Consider the following 20669-nt stretch of genomic DNA (forward strand, 5'->3'; position numbering starts at 1 on the left):
CTGAGTGCAGAGCACTCCAAGTTTTAAATTCGATGGGAATGAGTTAAAAATAAATTAATCAGAAGTTATAGAAGATACTCTTCAGATACTAGCAGAGATCAAAACTGTTGCTAAGTTTTTCACCTTTGTATTACCACCAAGTGTCACTTTAATGCTGTAGTAAGTTAAAATAAGGGTTTTTTAAAAAAAACCTGTGGATTTCAAGACCCAAAATAAACAGAACAGAACAGGTGTGGTTGTACAGGACATCATCAGAACGTTCTTCCCGACGCTGGTGCCGAAGTTCAGTTGTCCCTTAGATGTGGATTTTAAAACAATACAAGACACTTTAATAATCAACATTCATTCACAGACTTAAGGCAACTGGTTCATGAAATCACTGCTTTCATGAATGCAAACTGATGGCGTGGTTCGTCTCACGTACAACAGGTCACAACCGTTACATGGCAATGTCTCGGCGGGGTTATTTGTTGTCCAATTGGAAGATTGTTTGGTCTAATGCTAGCGAGAAAAAGTCTTTGAGTTTTTTTTCAGCCATTCCTATCATACCTGCACACCTAACTACAACCTGAATACTTCCCTGCAAACCGTATTTGCGGCCCAGGAGCTACAAACACAGTTGAAAATACTGCTCAGAGAACAACTTTTTGGCAGCTTACAGTTTCATTACTCTGAAGTCAAATACAAAATTAAACAATCTTAAACTGAACGTAAACGTTAATGGACTAACCAGAATCCACACGTCCTTTTTTCCTCTCCGTTTTTTTTTAAACAATATAGGCTTATTTTTTTTGTTGTCATCTGACAGTTTAGTCTTGTGGCACAGAACGATACAGTACTAAGGTGATGCCAGCTGGTAAGAACACGAAACGGTGACGCCGGACAGACTCACGGGCGTCGCGGGGCTGCTCCCAACAGCCCTCGCGACGAGACACAGCTGGAGCACAGCTGCACTGCAAGGGCCAAGTCCTCTTTCGGTCTGATACTGCACCGACGACGACCTCCTCACTGCCTGTGTAGGCTGGCCTGCCCTTCTATGAATAAATCTGTTAAGCTGCTTCAGCGATGTTGGAGACGAGGATGACCAGCCAAGGCCATCGCAAAAAATGTTTTGTCCAAGTCGTCAAGACTTTTGGAGAAAAGCAGAAAAGGCAAAGAATTTCTATGCAGAATTTAGCACTAGGCTAATTAGAAGCACCAATTACTCCATTTAGTTTTCTCTGATGACAGCCAAATGTAGCTGGAATATTTATGTTGGTAGATTTCTGGTGCGGAAAGTAATTAAAAGGTGACACTGGAAAGGAAGGAAAAAACAGATGTGCCTTGTTCTTCAAAGGCTTACAGTATTTAAAGTTATTCTTTTGAAAGGGTACCTATGACACTGCAGAAGATGCTAAGCAGGTTCTCGGCTTCAGAGATGAGATGTACTCAACTCCAAAGCCAAAGGACCACTTTTAGTCTAGGGTAAGGAACTTCTGCCCTTCTAGCAAGGCTTGATAAAGCTCCCAGTCTGTACCTGACACCTTGAGGAAGAATAAACGCTAATCAGAGATGTGGCAAAAACACTTTTTGCTGGTTTACATAGCATGTAAAAGGAGAGGGCGTCATCCTAATTGCAAAAAAAATACATATATAGGAAAAAAACCCCCTTCCTTTGCAGGTCACCTTTAACTGAGTTCTCTGGTATATCAGATACCATAGGATTAATACATAGGGGTGGGTTATGAAGCCTGCGTTTTATTTATTGCCCAAGTTTGCAGCTTAAAGAAAATGTTTCATAGCACAGGCACAGTGGCAAAAACAGTATAACAGCCGATGGTCAACTCCATTTGGTGAGTGTACAGTAGCAGCAATTAAAAGAAAAAAGTACTCCAAACAGCTCAATACAGATCCAGCTTACCCAGATGGGTTGGTTTTTAAGAAAAGAATCTCAAAACTAATAAATAGACCTCCTCCCCATTCTCCCAAGATAAGGTTTTCCAAAAAACGAGAGGCATGGCAGTTGTGCGTAAGCAGAGACGATAGAATTAATCTGTCAAGAATAAAAGGTGCTTTAGATCTATCAGCCACCTGGTCTTCTCATTTCATCACTCCTTAATACTCAAACAACTGCAGATATGTTCAAAACTGTGCCCAAAATCCTATCAGCGAAACAACCGTGTAATTAACCCAAATCACTCCTCCCACAAATGCTAAAACCTTCTGAGCACGACAAAACGTAACACAACTTAATGTCACTGTGGAGACAGGAACCCAGCATCTTTGTTTCAACTTTTTCCTTTGTTATATATTACAGTGCTCTATAAAATTTTTCCTTTTTCCTTTTAAAGCATTTAGACAATACAAGACTAAAAGATGTCTGGAAATACGTCTTATACAAAAATGAATTTTTATCTTAAAATAACATTCAAAAAGGCACTTCATTCTGTAAGAAAAAATTCAGAGTCAGGTCAACTGCTCTAAGCAGGGGGGTAAAATTGTCTGCATAGTGGGAGGGGAAGAAAGGGAGAGAAATTCAACTGCTGAAATACAAGCTTCTTTTTTTTTTGGCATGTTTTAAGAAAAGCTGATCCAGTAAAAGATGTCCATTTATGAAATTCATTAAAAGAGTCCCATTTAAAATAGCTTCTTTTTTTTTTTCCTTTTTTTTTTTTTTCCTTTAAAAAAAGTAGTCTGAACACATGACCTTAGGAGTCAGGCTTCTGAAGGCTTTAGAGCATCACTCATGATTGTCCTTCGTGTCCAATGTAACAGGAAGATCAAGAGTAGCACTTCTGACAGGGGTGACCTCCCCAAAGCTTACATTTGAAAGAGTTGGAAAAGATGGAGACAGCCTCTAGCAACTGCAATCTAGGAGCAGAAGTCAGTCAAAGTTAAGGGCTACCTGTTGCAGAGTTTATGAAGCATACTGTAAACTTCTTCTTCTTTGCTTAGTCCTTCAAAGAAAGGAATAAGATCTAGCAGCTCTGTGTCTGTCATGTCATCAAACCAGGACTGCACAGGCACCTGAAACAAAGCAACCAGTGAACGTTAAGATGACTTTGTGATGCGAGGAACACCTGAATTTTGCCTATGTGGATGTCCTGTAATACTCATGGCCACCACAGTAAGGCAAATCACTTGTCACTAGCATTTAAGTGGAGTACCAGGTTCAAGTCCATGCTTTCCAGTATGCAACATCAACATCCCAACCATAGAACAGTTGACTTTCCAAATCCAACCATGTAACAGCTGACTTTGGTCCTGGTCTGACCTAAATAGAGCTAATTTTCTATTTAGTGATTTTTCTTTTCAGCTCAGTCTCTTCTAAGTGGCTGAACTTGCTGAAACCAGCAGCTTGTTTTTCCAGACACTGTGTACTGCTACAAGTGATCATCACAAGGCCACTGTCTCACCGTGGGTGCTGTATCTGCACTTATGGGGAGGAGTGGACCCAGAACTGACCAACGAGGTATTCCATCCCACACATGTCATACTCAGTATAAAGCTGAAGGATCATGAGGGTCTCGACCCTTCCATCTTGGACCCTTCCTTCTGTCTTGACCCCTTCAATGGCTGAAGTCCTAAACCACGACAACTTTCCAACAACCTGCTGAAATGTAGCTGACCTTCTTCTACCCGTCCAGGTAACCTACATGACTCAATTTGCTCTGCCTCTTTGATACTCAGAACAGACTGGAAGGAAGATACAGGTTAAGAAGTTGCACTGATATTTTATTTACAGGCAAGTCTTCTTTTCTCCACTAAGAATTACCAGTGTGAGTCACTAAACACAGGCATGCAGCAACAACCCCTGCTGGCACGAGGTTGCAGAGGAAATATTTAAACAGTGAGCACAGAACAGTTCTCCCAATTAAAATATAAGACCTTGAGAGCAGGTTCAGAAAATAATGCATATAATAACACCTAAATATGTGGGCTGGATCTGGGGAAGGAGTTCTGTGTATCTTCATTATAGAAGGATACTGAGGCCTTTTAAATTAAGACTATCTTGGATCTTGTTACAAGCTCTGGTTTCTGCAGAGACTCGAGTAGCAGTTAGCTAGCAGCACTTTTCTATACACGATTAAACCACTCTGACAAGGCCCTTCATTTCATCTCCCAAATTTCTACAGCTCATTATTTTCTTGGCACTGAATTCCGAGATACCAAATGACGATCTGGATCGGGTTTTTAATTCTAACCACGAACATAAATTAGAGCTACAGCTCCTGGTTATTATAAATAGAACCTTTAAAACATTTGTGGCACCAACCAGAAAAATGTTTTCACCCAAAACTTTAGGCCATCAAAGTATCTGGATCTGAATATAAAAGCTGATCACTGCAAGATAAATAGCTCACATAAAAAAAAAAAAAAAGCTATTCCTGAGAGGCAGGACCATGCAAAACAACTCCTCTGATAAAAATTTCCTATGTTAATTTCAACATTTCACAAAAAAGGCAGCCTAAAGCCATCAAAGAGAGCACTGCACAGCCTGGGTGTTTAAAAGCCAGTAATGTAAGGGGAGCTGCAGGTTGCTGTCCTGTGCAGAACAGACCTGAGCATCTGCACTGACTGCAGCAATGGGGGCAGCAAGTGCCAGACCCTTCCTGGTCGTTTCTGGATCCGACAGGAAATACACAGTGAAAATGTGCATTGCTCCTAATTAAACTCTCTTGCAGTACTGTTGCCCACCTTTTGTCCTTATTCCTAAAGCTTGACAAACTTGTTGACTAACACTTTCAACTATGAAGTGAGTAATCACAAAAATACTTAAAAGGAGAAGCACAAAAACACAACAGGATCTTGGGTTTTTTCCTTCCTCTTAGCGACAAATGCAGAACTCGGATAATAACCAGTAAAGCATTAGTTATCTTGTCTAATGAAATACTTTCATTCACACAGTGAAAAAAGATGGAGCACCACGAGCAGTTCAAGTAAACCATCCTTTCTGTAACCACCACAAGGAACAAAAACTACGCTGGAGGGCGGCTTCACTTTTTAGAGCGAGGCGAGTTATTCAGGTTCCTACACCATGTGGCATTTCTCAAAACTGATGGACTTCATGCCAAAAACTAAACCAGAAAGTAGATGAACAGTCATGACTACGACATGCTGTCAAGATCAATTTGCCTTGGTCCTTCACCATTCAGTAGTGAATACTAAAACCTACCTGCAGTCTAAGGAAACACAGAAGCTAACACAGGTAGCATTCTGAAAGGCTATTTTCTGAATCAGAAATTCTGGGCAAGGACCAAAAATACAAAGTTATGCTTGAATACTCTGAATACTAAGAATACTTACTGCATTTTCAGGATGGAAGATGTACGATGCAGGAGAATTATCTACTATAATAACTTTACTCAGCTCACGTCCCAGCCGACTCAGATCCTTCACATAATTTCCTCGGTGGAAAACACAGGATTCTCTAAAGAGCCTTGCCCTGAACACACCCCAGCGATCCAGTAAGTCGGCTACTGGGTCTGCATACTTAAAAACAGAAGTTAGAAACATCGAGTTAGCAATGCTCAGATAAGGCTAATTCACAGAGCTCTACAAAGAAGGGACGCAAAATAATTTCAGATAAAATGCCCTTTTCTTCATTTTCTACCCTGCTCCTTGTTAATTAACTCACAAGCCTGCAAACCTGAAGTGATTAATAGAGAGATAAGGCAAAAGTAGGACAGTTATCTTTCTGTGGAAGGCTCACTTGCACATTAATGTTTTCCATGATTTATCGATTAGGTTTTATTCTTAGGCCCAACTTATAGTTAACCCTAGAAGTTACCTTGAAGTTGATGGATCCAGAGATCTCACCTAGTATTACCATAAAACCAACTAACACTAACAGAAAGTCTACATAAAGCCGTTTTCCCCACAGCTGATCCATTTCCATGTGTCTCTGAAGATAAACTGCAATGGAGGAAACTGAACTTGATCATTTTCTCAAACGATGCCCATGGAGTCACTGGGTCAGTAAGAATCTTAAGATTACCAAATTGCATAATTGGGCCATAAAAGATCAGACAATCAGGAAAAACACCCACCTACAATAGTGGGAAATTCTCATCTTATATAGAAGATGATACTTTAAGTGAGGCACAGCTTTGAATCCAACAATTGATATAAACTGTCCAAGGAAAAGTCTCCAAATAAACCAGGATGTGAAATAACTGTGTACTTGAAAGTGATAGTTGCAATCTACTTTTGCAGGATAGGAATTACCATTTTCTTGTATTTTAAACCCAGAAACAAAATTGATGTTGAAATCAATCACCTCTTGACTATGAAAACTGCGAGACATCTGACTGTGAGTGAAATTGTTCCACTGTTTCAGATTTTCACAATGTGACTGAACACAACACAGTAAACAGCGTGCAGGGAAGAAGCCTCTGATAAAAAGGCACTACAAGACATCAAACAGGGTCCTGTCCCCCTCCACCATCTCTATGCCAGGTTGGAGCAAAAGCTTACTAATGCTAGAGTATTATTTAGAAATAATCAATATAAATTTACAAACAAGACACCACAAATACAATACACTGAAAGAAGTGAAGAATTTAGGATGTCTACTACTGTAATGTCTACCACAACACTACCTACGAGGCACTACAGCTACTGGGGACCAGAGGGCACAAAATATTCCTGTGGATGTTTCAAGCTTTACACAGCGTCTGATTTTCTAACTCCAGATTGCAACTGCACCTTGACAGAACGAAAACGTGTTCCTGGTTTTGAGATGCAGTAAATTTCTGAGTCACCGGTTGATCGTGTGGATAGCATTAAATACAGTGTATTTTATTTCATGCCCAGCTTTAATATACTGCTTTACTCGCACGCTACTTGTTCTAATTTCTCACTATAACCATGGTAACTTGTAAGCCTTTCATATTGGCATTATGAGCAATGCATGGAGGCTACATTATGAGACAAGCCCATATGTGATGGTGTTACCATGGAAACACTTACCCACACACTAGCAGACAAAGTACACACTGTCAGACAAAGAAGCAGAAAAGAAGGGGAAAAATTAAGATAGTACCAACTGCGGAAATAATTATCCATAGAAAACCCAACCAAAAGTCCACTGACCGGCACCGTAAGTGCTAATCAGATGAAGAGAGGAACAAACCTTGGCCAGACTGGCTGTGAAGAGTACACATTCAAAGAGCTCGCCCATCCTCTGAAGAAACTCATCCACATGTGGTCGTTTCAATACATAAACCTGGAATGACAATGATTATTTAGGTCAAATGGTGTTTAAGGAAAAAAATCAACAAGCCAAACCAAACCACTCCTGTAACCCTAACACTTGAAGAAACAGAAGTTAACACGGAAGCAGTTCAAATGAAATGCTGAAAGGAAAAAACCCAAAAAGCATACAAGATAAAAGTAGACATCCAATAACGAGAAATTTGAATGCACGGGCTGCCAAGAGCCATGCTGATTATGCAACTGCAAATACCGTGCATCATCTGGAGTGATGCTTCTTGAAAAACCTCATTAAAAGGCAAAGAGAGACAGTGGGGCTTCTCAAGAAGTGAGGACTCAGATCTCTCAACCAAAATGATTGTGGTGCTGGTGTCTTCAGTCCTGAAGGGCTTTAGAGAAGGAATTAATCTGATGAAACCTCTACAATGACAGGAATTGCACAACAGGGAACTGTTTTCTTCCTGTGGCTAATTCGTTCAGTTTTTAAATTCCAGGCGCTAATACCGTATCTCACTATGGACAGTCATCAGTCATCTGGCTCTGCAGAGAGCCGTTCCCAAAAATCCTTCACAGCACCATGCACAATGCCCAGCAAATGCTGCTTCTAAAATTCCGTGGCAAGATCTACAGCATCTTCTACCATGACCTGGCAAAAGGTCTCACATGGTGAGACACTGGCCCAGGTTGCCCAGGGAAGCTGTGGATGCCCCCTCCCTGGCAGCGTTCAAGGCCAGGCTGGACAGGGCTTTGAGCAGCCTGGGCTGGTGGAGATGTCCCTGCCCATGGCAAGGGTTGGACTGGGGGGGCTTTAAGGTCCCTTCCAACCCAAACCATGCTGTGATTCTATGACCTGACCACAGAGATGGCAAATACTCAGCATCTCGAGCTGCTTGCTGTCCGCAGCACTGTCTCGCCTTTTTGCACTGATAACCATGGAGGCAGCTTGGCTGCCTACTGTCAACAACCTGATTAATAGATACTAAAGTCTCCTTGCTTCTCTTTCCAGAGTGAGCAAGATGATTTGTGTGCACAGAAAATACCAAGATTAGATAACTGCTGCTCAGCAAGCTCAGGAGGAGTTCACAATATACTGGGAGGCTGAAGAGGGGAGTCTGCTCGAGAAATATTTATCTGTCTTGTTTGCAGTTGGATTAAAAGTCTGAGAGAAAACACTGGCAGCATTTTGTCTTCTTCATTTGCCAAATAATCCTTAATACTGGCAATTTCAAGTGGACAAGTCTGGCATAGAACTGAACTGAGGAAGAATTGCAAGACTGGAACAATCTCAGGAATTTCTTCCTTTGATACGCAGAACTAGATTAATTGTATGTATTTTACTAGATTCGTATTAATAAAAAGGTAAAAAACGTAAGGCACGCAGAGAAAAAGCCCGAAGGAGAAAATAAGGAAATGCCAGCTTGAAATGATGTAGAACAATTAAAGCCTTCAGCAAAGGAAGAAAAACAAGGTGTGTAAAAGGGACATGAAATTGAAAACCTGAATCTGAAAGCAAAGTTTTAATCAAAACATGTATGATGGAGCTGTACCTTAATGACTAAAGCAGAAACGTTAATTACTTTTCCACTGTATATAGCACAAAGCTCATAGCATGAAGACTTGATCTGCTTGAAGTTATTCCTCTGAAGTTTAACTAAACTATTTCTGGGCCCTCACATTCAAGCAATACATTCAAACGTTGATACAGATAACAATTAATGAAGAAAATAAATAAATCTGGGTTAAACAACCACAGCAGCTCTTAAACCAATCAATTAAATAAATGTGACAGTTTATGAATTAAAGACAGTTAACAGACGTACTTCAACACCGCTCTCTTGCCAGATAATTACAGCAGTTTCCTGTATTTCACTAGATATAAACCAACTAATTTCCTCTCCTATAGCAATGCAATTAATTTTTCAATTAAATCGTACTACACAAAGCTGTTCTGCCGCTACTTCCTTTCCAAATTACAGCTTCACATTTGTAAAGACAAGTGGAAAGACAGTTCCAGTCCCCCTGCATTTTGGTACTCAAAGACAATCTGACTTGCCAGTTATTAGAGGAAAGAGAGCAGGATGTGAGTTAATCGTTAACCCTATAGTTCTTAAGTTCTTAATTCATTAGCCTTAAAGTATTTTAAAGTAATTCTTCAATAATTAGTGCTGAAATCTGGCGTTAGTTTCCCTTTCAAAACCAAGTGTCTTCATCAGCCACAGCAAATAAGTCTCCTCTTTGCTCTCCATCCCTATCTACGCCTGTGTCGGTGAAGTATTTCCCCTTGGAATGTAATTACAAACTCCAGGCCAAGGATGTGAACTTTGCTGCTTGCAACATAACCCACCTCCTCCATAGGAGGTTAATGCCATGTTAAATGCCTTATTAATAATAAATGTGATCTCTTAGAATGTGGACTCACCAAATTTTCCCCTTAATTTTCTCCCTCTACAAAACCCCCCCAGACTTCTTCACCCATTCTGGTTTTATTTTATTATTTATTTTATACAACACTGGGTTTTTTGCAGAACAACACATCTTAATACTCTCTATGGTTATTCCCCTTGAAGTTTGTTTTTTTGAGAAGTCCTACTTAGGTCCTGAAAGCAACTGCAAGCGCTCTGGTATCCCGGGCTACAAAATCTCTTTGGTTTACTTCACATAAAAAGCTTTCTTCAGCTGACAGTGGAGCTCTTTTCTCTTCTTCCTCCTCATTTGGAATTTTTTCCCCTTTACTTTGTTAGCGGCTGGACTTGAATCTCAATGCTGCACGGTTATTTGTGGCTTGGCTTTCTCCTCCGTTGCCTGATGGCTTCAGTTGAAGTCCCTAGACTAACTGGCTCCTGGCGTTTTCTGAGATTTATCTACTGTCTTCACGGCATTTAGAAAGAAACCCTCCAGTTTTTCTGTCTTGTACACTCACTAATTTCTTCCTTATCACAGTAAGAATTGAGAGGAACACAGTCTTTTTTATTATTATTATTCAAAATGAACTCTACTCTTAAAACGTTAAGGCACAAACCAGGCACTAGGCGTGTTTTCACAGGACTCTGTACTTACAGCTGCTAAAGGCAGAACACAAGTAATTATCTTTAATTGTTTTCAAGCATTTGGTATTTCCACATACATTTTCTATACCTCAAAGCAGCCTTAACCTCAAAAGACTCAACATTTGTAAACCGAAAGAGAAACCCCGCTTCATTTTCATCAACTAGAACAGTGCACAAAGAATTGCCTTTCAAAACCAGCTTTACAATAACGAAATCTTCAAGTAAGAAATCTGCCCGTGATGACTCAGGCTCCTGAAATCTCCTGGTCTGTGGTTTGGGTGCATCTTCTCACCAGCAAGCAGAAAATACCACGCGTCCTCGAGCCTCGTCCTTCTGGTTCACGCAGCTGTGGCTGCCTCCCAGTGCAAGTAACCAAGAATAGGCCAGCGAGCATGGATACAGCCTATCCTGGATTACTTGAACCAGGCCACAGTCTTCTGTATGAAAATACAACATATTTTGTCCTTTATGGAAAGGAAGTTTGTTATTTGAACAGCGTTGTCCCCCACCAATAAAACACATTTTGTAGGTTATGTTCCAAGTATACCTGCCAAGACTTTCTTTAGCTCTCAACAGCTAAAAATAAGCAATTGTTAATGGAATTTAAAAAAAACCCACTTGAAAAACTAGTTTTACTCACTTAATAAACAAATTACATGAATGAAATTCCAAGTAACACCAAATTAAACTCTTCCTGGCTGCCCTCTTTACTCTTTGACACCAACAACAAGGCACAAAGGCACTGCAAGTCAATTTGGATAAATGACAAAGGACCACCATGCCCTAAAAATCTTCACTGATTGGGGATTAAAGTTGTATTTAAGATGTGGTTTGTACTCTGGGGGTTGTGATTGCTCTGCACTCGTTAAATGGGATGCACGCTCCAAAAGAGAGGATGTGCTCATGCAGAAGTTACGTCAAGGGTACCAAACTGGTTTAAAGTCTTTTCACCAACCACTGCTCCTACACCAACACCTTTCACTGGACTTCCCACAGATCCTCACGTATAATTTGGTAGCGCAGGGGACCAGCTCTGATTCCTTTTTATTCAAAAAAAAACAGGGAAATGAGAGCACTGGCCAGAAAAACATCAGCTTTTGTATCCGTGCCATCGTTCCCAGCACAAAGCATGGGATTCATCTCCCCTCACTTCAGCTGCCCCGTAGATGGGCATGGGCTCTGCAGGCAGCTGAGAAAGGGAGGTACCTCCACACAAGAGCTATTTCCTTGTAAAATAAAATGATAAATCCTGTCTAAAGACAAGGTAAATTAAGAGAAAGAAAGAGGCACAAGGGCTGTTCAGAAAAGGTATTTTATAATCTAGGGCAGCTGGTTTACCCAAGCACCCTTTAAGGTGATGATCTGAACTGTTCTCTCTATAGAATAACAAAAGTCTCTCTGACCTTTGGATTATAAGTGACATAAGGGAAAACAAACTCCCCAAACAAAAGACAGCCTTTTCTGAATACCTCTGTTGCACAACAACAACAAAATCACAACATTTACCATGAACAAAACTTGTTAGATCAGTCAGCCTCAAAACTCTACCAAGCGTACAGCGATTGGATTTGCCACAGCTTGTATTTCTGGTATATGAGATCTGAAGCATCTCATACCATTTCAGATTTCTTTCTGAAGGGGCACTTCTAAAACACTGCTCTCCATCTGTTTTCCATGAGTTCAAGTACAATGATACTCTGTCAGATAATCTCCTGCTTGGTAAGATACTGGGCTTACTGGTAAAGCTGGTACAGATACACACTATGGACAGTATGGTCCCACATTTCACATATCCCGTGGTATTTTGAACTGGTGGAAGTATTTCCCAATGCCAATGATTAATCTTTGAGTAATAAACTGCTTAAGAAAATGGACAAGCATTATACAGATGACAAATTGTGACACATAACTAGAATTGTCGTTACTGGATCAGTTTGTGCTCTCTGTGAATAAAAAATTACGGGTTTGAAGTGGGAAATGTTTGTCAAAGCTCTACAGCCTGTGTACATCAGACTAAGCCAGAACACCTCCGTTTGCCCTTTACATTATCACAGCTAAAATAAAAACCCAAAACCGAAAAAACCCCAAAGGCTGCTAGATTACAGTACATTACTTTGCCTGCAGAGGTGATTACAAAGACAAGACTCTAAGACTTTGCCTACCCCGCACACTGGATAATCACCTTTACTTCAAGAATCACAAATTCCTTACGATCAACTTCACTTCTAGCACCCAGATACAACTGAGATTTTTACCTATTTTAGGGGATGAAAACTTGAAATACAAAAGGATTAAGCAATTTCACTGAAAATTATGCAGAAAGTCTCCAACAAAGCAGTATCAGAGACCAACTTCACTTGACCTCTGCCAAGGGCATCCTTCCTCCTACCATGTTTAGGGCATGGACAAATCCACTCCCTTTGACCACTTGTTTTTGGGGGTTTTTTCCCCCATATGCAGTCATCTTGAGAGCATAACTGCATTATGTTTGGTGAAGAACCAGAGTTTGCAGCAAGGAACGGAAAAGCAACCGGCTTTTGAAGTGCTGGACTGTAAAGCCCCAATAGTTCTTTATCGGGTTTTCTTTCAAACTGGAAATGTCTGATCCTGACAAGCTAAGTGATCACAATCCTAAGCCATTCAAAATAGTTGGGAAATCAACTTTATTCCCTTTCAAAAGCATTCTAGAATATCTGAGGAAAGAAAACGTCTGTGTAACAGCATCAAACACAATTGAAGCCCACATCAAATGAGTACAGACAATATCACAATATAAATCTCCCAGAACATCCATTACGTGTTTTAAGCATTCAGCTCTGGTGAATATTACAGGTTTAAGTACCCTAGATAAGGAATTTTTCTACATAAAACGGGCAGTTTAGAAACTGTCAAACAGCTATCACTTTAAGCCACGTTTCAGTCCACTGACATACGCAGTAATTATTTTAAGCGTGACAATTTTGTGGATGGTTTTCATAGCAGGCAACCAAACAAAACTATGAACTAACTTTATGATCCACCAATTGTTCCAAGGTCAAAACACGAATCTGTTTGTCCAAGTAAAAATAATCCATATAAAAGACAACGTTTCAAAAATTAACGCATTTAAAATCTCCGTTGAATTACATCCAGGGAATACCTGCAACTCAGTAACTGCATTATCTTTAACCTACAACCAAGTAAAGATGTTTCAAACCACTTGCAGGGTTCATTTATCAGAAAGGCTCCCCTTCACATTAACCAGTAAAACCCATCTCCATTAAGAACTTTAATGTCTGTCTGAAGAGGAAAATTTACAGCACTGTAATTTATTTCATTTAATATTTCCAGAAATGACTGCTGATTAAAGACACCAAGCTCAGATACATGAAGAGGACTGATTTTCAAATTACGGGTGTTTTGCACTTACTGAAAACCATTTCAGAGTCTTAAGTGAAGAAGTTCTTAAAGAATAAGACATAAAAATTAGTCTCCTCACAATTTTGTCCAGACCTTTTAAAGATGCTGAAGTGTACAAAAAGTCCTGTTGGAGGAACTTAAATTACTTACAGAAAGAAAAGGGGACAGAACTTACACACAGATTAGCACAAAAACCACAAGAAATGGCTGTTCTTCCTTAATACTGTTAGAAAGCTTTGTCCATATGAACTACCAACAGACATTAAAGCCAACTTATGTCCCATTTGTCCGTGGAAGGAATGAGAAATGCAGTATTCAAGTTGCTTTTTCTGGGCCTAGCAATGTATGAGAACCCATCCTTAGATCATTTCACATTTCAAAATGTTTTAAAATTGACATAATTCAAATATTAACCCTGAGAGAGATACTCTGGAGAACCTAAAAAAGTTAAAATTGAGACTTAGTAGTCAGAAAATACTTACCTGATCAAACAGTTTTCACGATACCTATCAGAGCACACAGCTTTTGTATTTTGCAAAAGGACAAGTTATTCAGTGTGAAGCAGCAAACAGAGGAGGGCAATGCTCTGGGACACCTGACAGCTCCACTACCAAAACAACGCTAAAGGAACGACAGCGCTTACCTGATGTATGGTTCCATCGATTTCAACAGGAACGATGAAATCAGCATTGCTAATTGGCTAGAAAGAACGACAAGGAAATGAATCAACATTAAAAGTAAGATCATTAGAGTGAAAATTTCAGAGGTGTAAAAGAGAAGGGTATTTACTTCTCAGAAATAAATTCATAAGCATTACTGACTATACGGATCCACTCCATGTGCCCTTGACACCCAAGCCAAAAGCTTTACGCAGTTTTATCCACCAGATACTGCACTTCCCTCTTCTCTCATGTTTTTTATGCTTCAGACAATGTAATGTGCTTTACTGTTTGAATAACCCCCACTACAACTGTGGGTGTTTACCAGGATAACAGCTATTTGGATAACTCTTTCATCAAGTTACGGATGAACACTAAGATATTCAGCTATTTGCTTCACATATTCTACTCTGGGTCATCAACCAATAAATAATTGAAAACTGTGGGAAAAGTAATACCTAAAGGTTATATTTGAATCAGGAGCTGCAACAAAGGAAGACTTAAGTCGTATAGCTAAATGATCCTCAAGATGTGGAATCTCAAGAACATGCAATACCAATCAAATTAATCATGTAAAACTGCATTTTAATTCAGAAGGGAACAGCACGGACACTCTGTCCATGTCCTTGACTCAATTTTTCCAGCCTGTTGAATGCAACTTATTTCTTAAGACTTACTGTGAAACAGTAAGATCATAGACTGCTCTGAGGTACCAACAAGGAGGTGCCCTGAAGTATCTGCAAGACCAGAAACAGCCTTCAAATCCATTTGGGGAAGAGTGAGAGGTTACCAAAAAAGCAAAGAAGCAGCCAAGGTAAAGAGACGGAGAACAGGTCCCAAACTGGTAAGCCTGAACAGGTGCTCTGTGAAAAATGGTAGGAGAAAAATAATCCTGTGGTGTTGACCTGACAGCATCGCTTTGATCCCATTCCCTGGAAAAACGGGATCCTAATTCCACTGCCAAATGACCTTCCTGTGAGGAGAGCAAAATGACTCTAAAAATGTGTACCAAGGGCAACACCCTTTCTCAGCAGTGAAGTAATGAGGAAGATGGTTTGACCCAAGGTCTGAAAGTGCTGTATCAGAGGGTAAATGAAGAAGCTGCACTGAATCCACCCGCCCTGACCAACCAGCACAGGCACCCAAACCTCCAGAGCAGCCGAGGCCAGAAAACTCAATCCTGTTGATGACCACTGTGATCTAAAACACTCCTCAAATACCCACAGATACAATCCAGATTTGGGTTTTTTTTTAGCAATTTCCAAGATATATCCCTCTTTCTGCAGCTGAAAAAGATACAGGCTGGGTTGGACGGAGTTTTGAACAACCTGGGCTGGTGGGAGGTGTCCCTGTCCATGGCAGGGGTTGGACTGGATGAGTCTTAAGGTCCCTTCCAACCTGAAGCATCTCTAACAACCACAGAATGGACACACAGAAATATTCTGAAGCTTCACCTCAAAAGAAACCCAAATGAACTGTCAGAAAGACTCAGCCACCAAAGTTTTCAAGTGGGTGCCAGCTCCATGCATACTTTGAAGAGACTTGCACGCACTTGAAGAATTTATGCATGCATGACTCCCTTAAGCAAGAGAAACAGTCTGCAGCAGCAGAAAACGAGTAGGTCACTGCAAGCTGCAAAGGTTTTGAAGCCCACTGATAGAAATATAGCTAGTAAATGTACTTAACAGGAGCAACACCAACCAGATGTCAGAGAAAACCCCATTCTGTTTAGACAACCTGGGTTTTGCTAGCAAATAAAACTCATCCTTAGGCTTTGTAACACCAACCAAACTGCTCTCAACTACGTATCTGCTTCCCTCACTTGTCCTTCAGGCACTACGCAGCTTTCTTGTTGGCACAAGTGATAAGGAAGAGAGGGCAGACAGGGGTCCTGTGCTTCATCACGATGGGAAGACAGGAGAACAGTCTGCAGCGCTTTGCTGGGTGAGGGTTTCTGGGCTGCACGCGGGAAGCACGTACGTGCCTCAGACAACGCATTTCCATGGAAAATCTCTACTTCAGTTTGAGCTGCTCCTCATTAATACAAAGCTTCAGAGATTTAAATGTGCTCAAAAAGGAGTTTCACAGCCAGTTCTGAATGCCTACATTCCAGACTTGCATGCGGTTTAATTCGTTTTATACAAAAACCATGTTTACATCTCCTTGATTTAGTAATTTAAGATTTTTGCTTCTATTACTGTTTTACGATGGGAATGATAACCATAATGTCTATCTACTCCTTTTTTAACTCTTGCCAAAGCATCCCAAACTTTATTCCTTTAATATGCACTTAACATGAAAGGCCAGTACCTCCTTAACGCTTCACAAATATGCAGGGGCATAAAAAGACCAGAATTACCCTCCTTCAGATGTTGCTGCTTTCATAAAAAAGCACTTTAAATACTCTGCCTCTCCGGTTGTGTTAACAAAAAGTTATCTGCATTTGAAATACGAAGCCTATTTCGTAACAGAATTATGGCTTCTAAAACATCATGTGTTTTCAAGAAAGCCTTCGGTACTAAAAATCACAAACTTATGTAGGCTTGTACAGCTTTTAACCAGAGACCTGCCTGGTAGAGCAGACATGTTTTAGTGAATAATAATAATTTTAAAAAAAAGAACTACAAGAAATGGCAAAAGTAACTCGATTATTCAGGCAGAGCAGTGTGCATACAGGTGTTAAAACCTGGATTTCTGCTACGTGCTCCCATCACAGGGCTTCACATTAAAATAATGCCATTATAGCAGTAAGACTCCAACACTGCAGAAATTCCAATGTTTGCCTAACACCATTCACTTCACAGAAAAAAGGACCAGTTTTCCTAACAAAAACCATTGTTTGGTGTTCAAGACTAAGTGGAACAGCCTTTTGAATTTTCTTAAATATCTATTTAGCATCATTTAAATATCCATTAAATGACATTTGAATAAATGGGATTATTAAAACTAAGAAAGGACTCTGCAGCAAAAGCAAACCTCAGCCCTACGAGAAAGGATTTACAGTCAACCATTAAACATGTATTACTTTAAAATGGTCAAAAAATTAATAACCACTGAAACTGAATTTCATGTTTCAAACACCAGAAAAATCACAGCCCAAAGTTACCCACAGCATTCAGAAAACAACTTTTTATTTTTACATTTCAGATAACACTAAGCTTAATACTTCATTATTTTTCTGTAAATTTAGACTTCTAAATTCAGCTTTTCTTTCCTATTTTTGACTCTTATTTAATTAGGAAAACATGGTCTGTCCCTTCCCAATCCAGCTGTGTTTCTAATCCCCCTGGAAAATTTCTCCAGTGCCAGCTCAGTGTGGGTACAGAAGACAAGAACCTGGCACCGAGGACAAGAGGTTCCTGTACACCACCACAAAACGTTGCATACCATCAGGCACAATAAAGGCAGAGAAGAATCTTAATTTCAGCTTGAGGAACAGCAATATTTGTTCCAGTATCTCCATATAAGGTCTTCTCTAAGTCAACAAAGCCAGGCTGTTGCCAAATTCTAACCACAACATGAATTGGGGTTTGCATATTTAAATGCTGGCAACTAAATATTGCAGGATTAAAATGCTGGGTTTATGCGAGCAGTGAAAAATGGAGCGCAACCAAAACCAGAAGACTAAAGAGTTGGTGGTAACTCCAGCTTGCTACCAGAAAGAAAACCATACTATTGATTCTTATAAATTCTCCAATCGAAGTACAAAACTAGCAGATGCTTTGTCATGTCTGACATTTGCTAATCAGAACTGCTACCAGCTCTGAGCTAATTTCAGTTATTTGTATTTCTGAATTCTCCTATTCTAACTTTAGCCCTGCTTAAACAATAGAAAAATACCACCACTTCCACCACATGCTGCAATCTGAAGGGTTATAAAAGTTGCTTCTAGAAGATGACTGACTCATCAGCAACTGCTAAATGCTATTTGCTTGGGAAAATGGCATATTTAAAAATACTTACTGCCATCAGGACAGCAGCCTGCCACAGAAAGCAACCTTCTCCAGCACCAGAGCACAACCACCACTGGTGCCCAAAATCTGCTGGTTTAGGGTACATCTACCTAGCCCAAAGATGCACTGGATTTCCATTCTCCTACATTACAGCATCAGTTGAACATCAAAACCAAACCCACATTTTCAGAGCAACGAGGTCTGTACCTGTTAAAATCCAGGTCCACTTTGCAATAGTTGCCATTAAAGCCGTAACATCACCAACCACTCCAGTTGGTGTGACTTTCTCAGAACCAAAAACCTAGCAGTGTCTGTGTTAGTCCCCTTAGAGCTAAATTCGGATGAATAATCATAGGGGTAGCAATGAACTCCCAGGCATCCTGGGCGAGCCGGTAAAACAAGTTAACGTGTGAAGAGGCTTAAATAGTTCCTGCATTCACTGACAGATTCAAATTGCTCTTGAGTTTACTTACCTTAAATGAACTGTGCACTAAAGTTTCATCTAAATCAATGACCACACACTTCTTCCCATAGTCTGATGCTGTCAGTTCTGGCAGGAGGTATTTAGCTGGTGGCTAAAAGCAAAAAGAAGAGAGGAAAAGGACAAAAAACAGTGAAATCTCTATTGAAGGGGCACTCTTCTGCCAACATTACTACTCTAGTAATTACTGGGAACTGAAATGCATGACTCAAAGTTGAATGTTTCCTGGGCTCATTGCAAGAACATGTATGGAAATTAATGGCTCATGCAATACCCATACAGACTTTTTCTTATTTAAATGACTTGTTTAGAATGATCTCCAAAGCATTGGAAATAAAAATGGTAAAGCATCACCACTAGGTATAAAACAACAGCAAAAAATAGGACATTTGATAGAATATATATTTCCAGGACCCTCTTCCTAATGCCTCAGTTTTGGGTTGCTGTTGTTATCCTGTTCACAGGCAACACCATTTCCAGCCATATCACCCCGATGGACAACTACACAAATGGTTATTTCTGTTTGCCATGAAAGATGCTAAAGTGGAGAAATCCATCCTGAAGGAAGACAGCAGAATCACTAATTTTATCTTCCAGGACATGTCTCCACTCATTTTTACCACTTATGAGGGTGCTGACCAAGAGCTTTGGGTGAATTACATTCCAAATCCAGGTATTAAAATTGCTGGAAAGAAAGCTCTCTTAAAGCAGGCTCTCCTAGAGTATAGTGCCCTTAGTAAAAAATGGTACCAATTACATGAATTGACCATTTTTCTGCAAGCAATGCAGTCACGTAGTCTCCGATTGCTCATTCCCCACTTTAACGCCCCAATCTGCAACACAGTTCAGTTATTTTTGAGTTTTGGTACCGGATACTTCCTGAAGTAACAGAAATGGGAGAGAACGCTTCCATCTGGAGCTGAAACACTGCTGCCACCCACTTAAAGAGGTCTGGTGTTTTGAATTATTTTTTAATGAAAGAAAAGGACTAGCTTTATAGAGAAGTGTCAATAGGGAGAAGCTCAGGACTGAGAGGAAATTAATGAAGAATTGATTACAGAACTCTAAATTCATTATTTCGCTATCTCCTTATCTGCTCAGACAATGTTGCTCTGGCAAGGATGTGTCTATCATGATTTTTTGTTCTTTTACAGCCTTTTGCAGAGGTGCTCGCAGAGATCTTTGCCCACTGGCACTCTCCAGCAGCAACAACAGCTCCTTCATTAACCACTGATTAATTTTGGATGTCCTCTTAAGTTGACAGATGCCCAGTGATGACTCTTGTTTAAATAAAGTAACAAATAAACGAGATTCTGGACTGAAATAAAGCTGTCTTCAGCTAAAGTGTAAGTTATGGGGGGATTTTAGGAGCACTCACCCAAACTGATTTAATTCCTTACAATTAACATCAACAAGAGTGGCTTCAGCTACCAAAACAGAAGCTGCCTTGCTTACAAGCCACTTGTCTTAATACATTTTCTTTCAGCACACATTTAAATTACATTAGATTAAAAATAACTGCTGCTTAATGACTGTGAACTATCAGAGTCACCTAACTGAAATTTACAGGACACTTTTTAATGTTATTGAGAGTCCCACGTATACATCACTTCCACACCTTCTTGAGAGCTGCCTCTACTAGGACCACGTCTGAAGAATTTAGGTTTTCCACTCCTATTTCAAAACCTAAAACTTCTTTATTTAGGTACCCCACCTCCGTTTTTCATAGTAAGAATGATCCAGACTTGCAACCTAAATAGACTGAAATTTTATTGAAAGCAATATCCAACCCATTTACAGACAATAATCTTCACAACCCATGTTCTGATGCTGATTTCTTGTCTTTGAAGAGGAAAAGGAGGAACATCCCAAGTAATTTTAAATGGGGTTGGTTTTGGTTTTTTTCACAGAATAATTCAGTTCATTTCTGTACTCT

The 20669-nt window shown here is 40.0% G+C and overlaps 1 protein-coding gene across 1 annotated transcript in view; it reads right to left on the reverse strand.

Moving 5' to 3' along the window:
- Positions 1-2659: 2659 nt before the first annotated feature.
- The window catches only part of CTDSPL (CTD (carboxy-terminal domain, RNA polymerase II, polypeptide A) small phosphatase-like), a gene marked incomplete at its 5' end in the record, with an annotated part of 30773 nt that continues 12763 nt past the window's right edge, over positions 2660-20669 (reverse strand). Inside the window, 5 exons of the mRNA XM_010187351.1 lie at positions 2660-3006; positions 5287-5472; positions 7115-7207; positions 14284-14340; positions 18726-18827. Of these exons, the coding sequence (XP_010185653.1) occupies positions 2881-3006; positions 5287-5472; positions 7115-7207; positions 14284-14340; positions 18726-18827 (564 nt within the window). The remainder of the gene's footprint in view (positions 3007-5286; positions 5473-7114; positions 7208-14283; positions 14341-18725; positions 18828-20669) is intronic.

The sequence above is a fragment of the Mesitornis unicolor genome, unplaced genomic scaffold, assembly GCF_000695765.1.
Source record: "Mesitornis unicolor isolate BGI_N332 unplaced genomic scaffold, ASM69576v1 scaffold13966, whole genome shotgun sequence".
In the NCBI taxonomy this organism is placed as follows: domain Eukaryota; kingdom Metazoa; phylum Chordata; class Aves; order Mesitornithiformes; family Mesitornithidae; genus Mesitornis; species Mesitornis unicolor.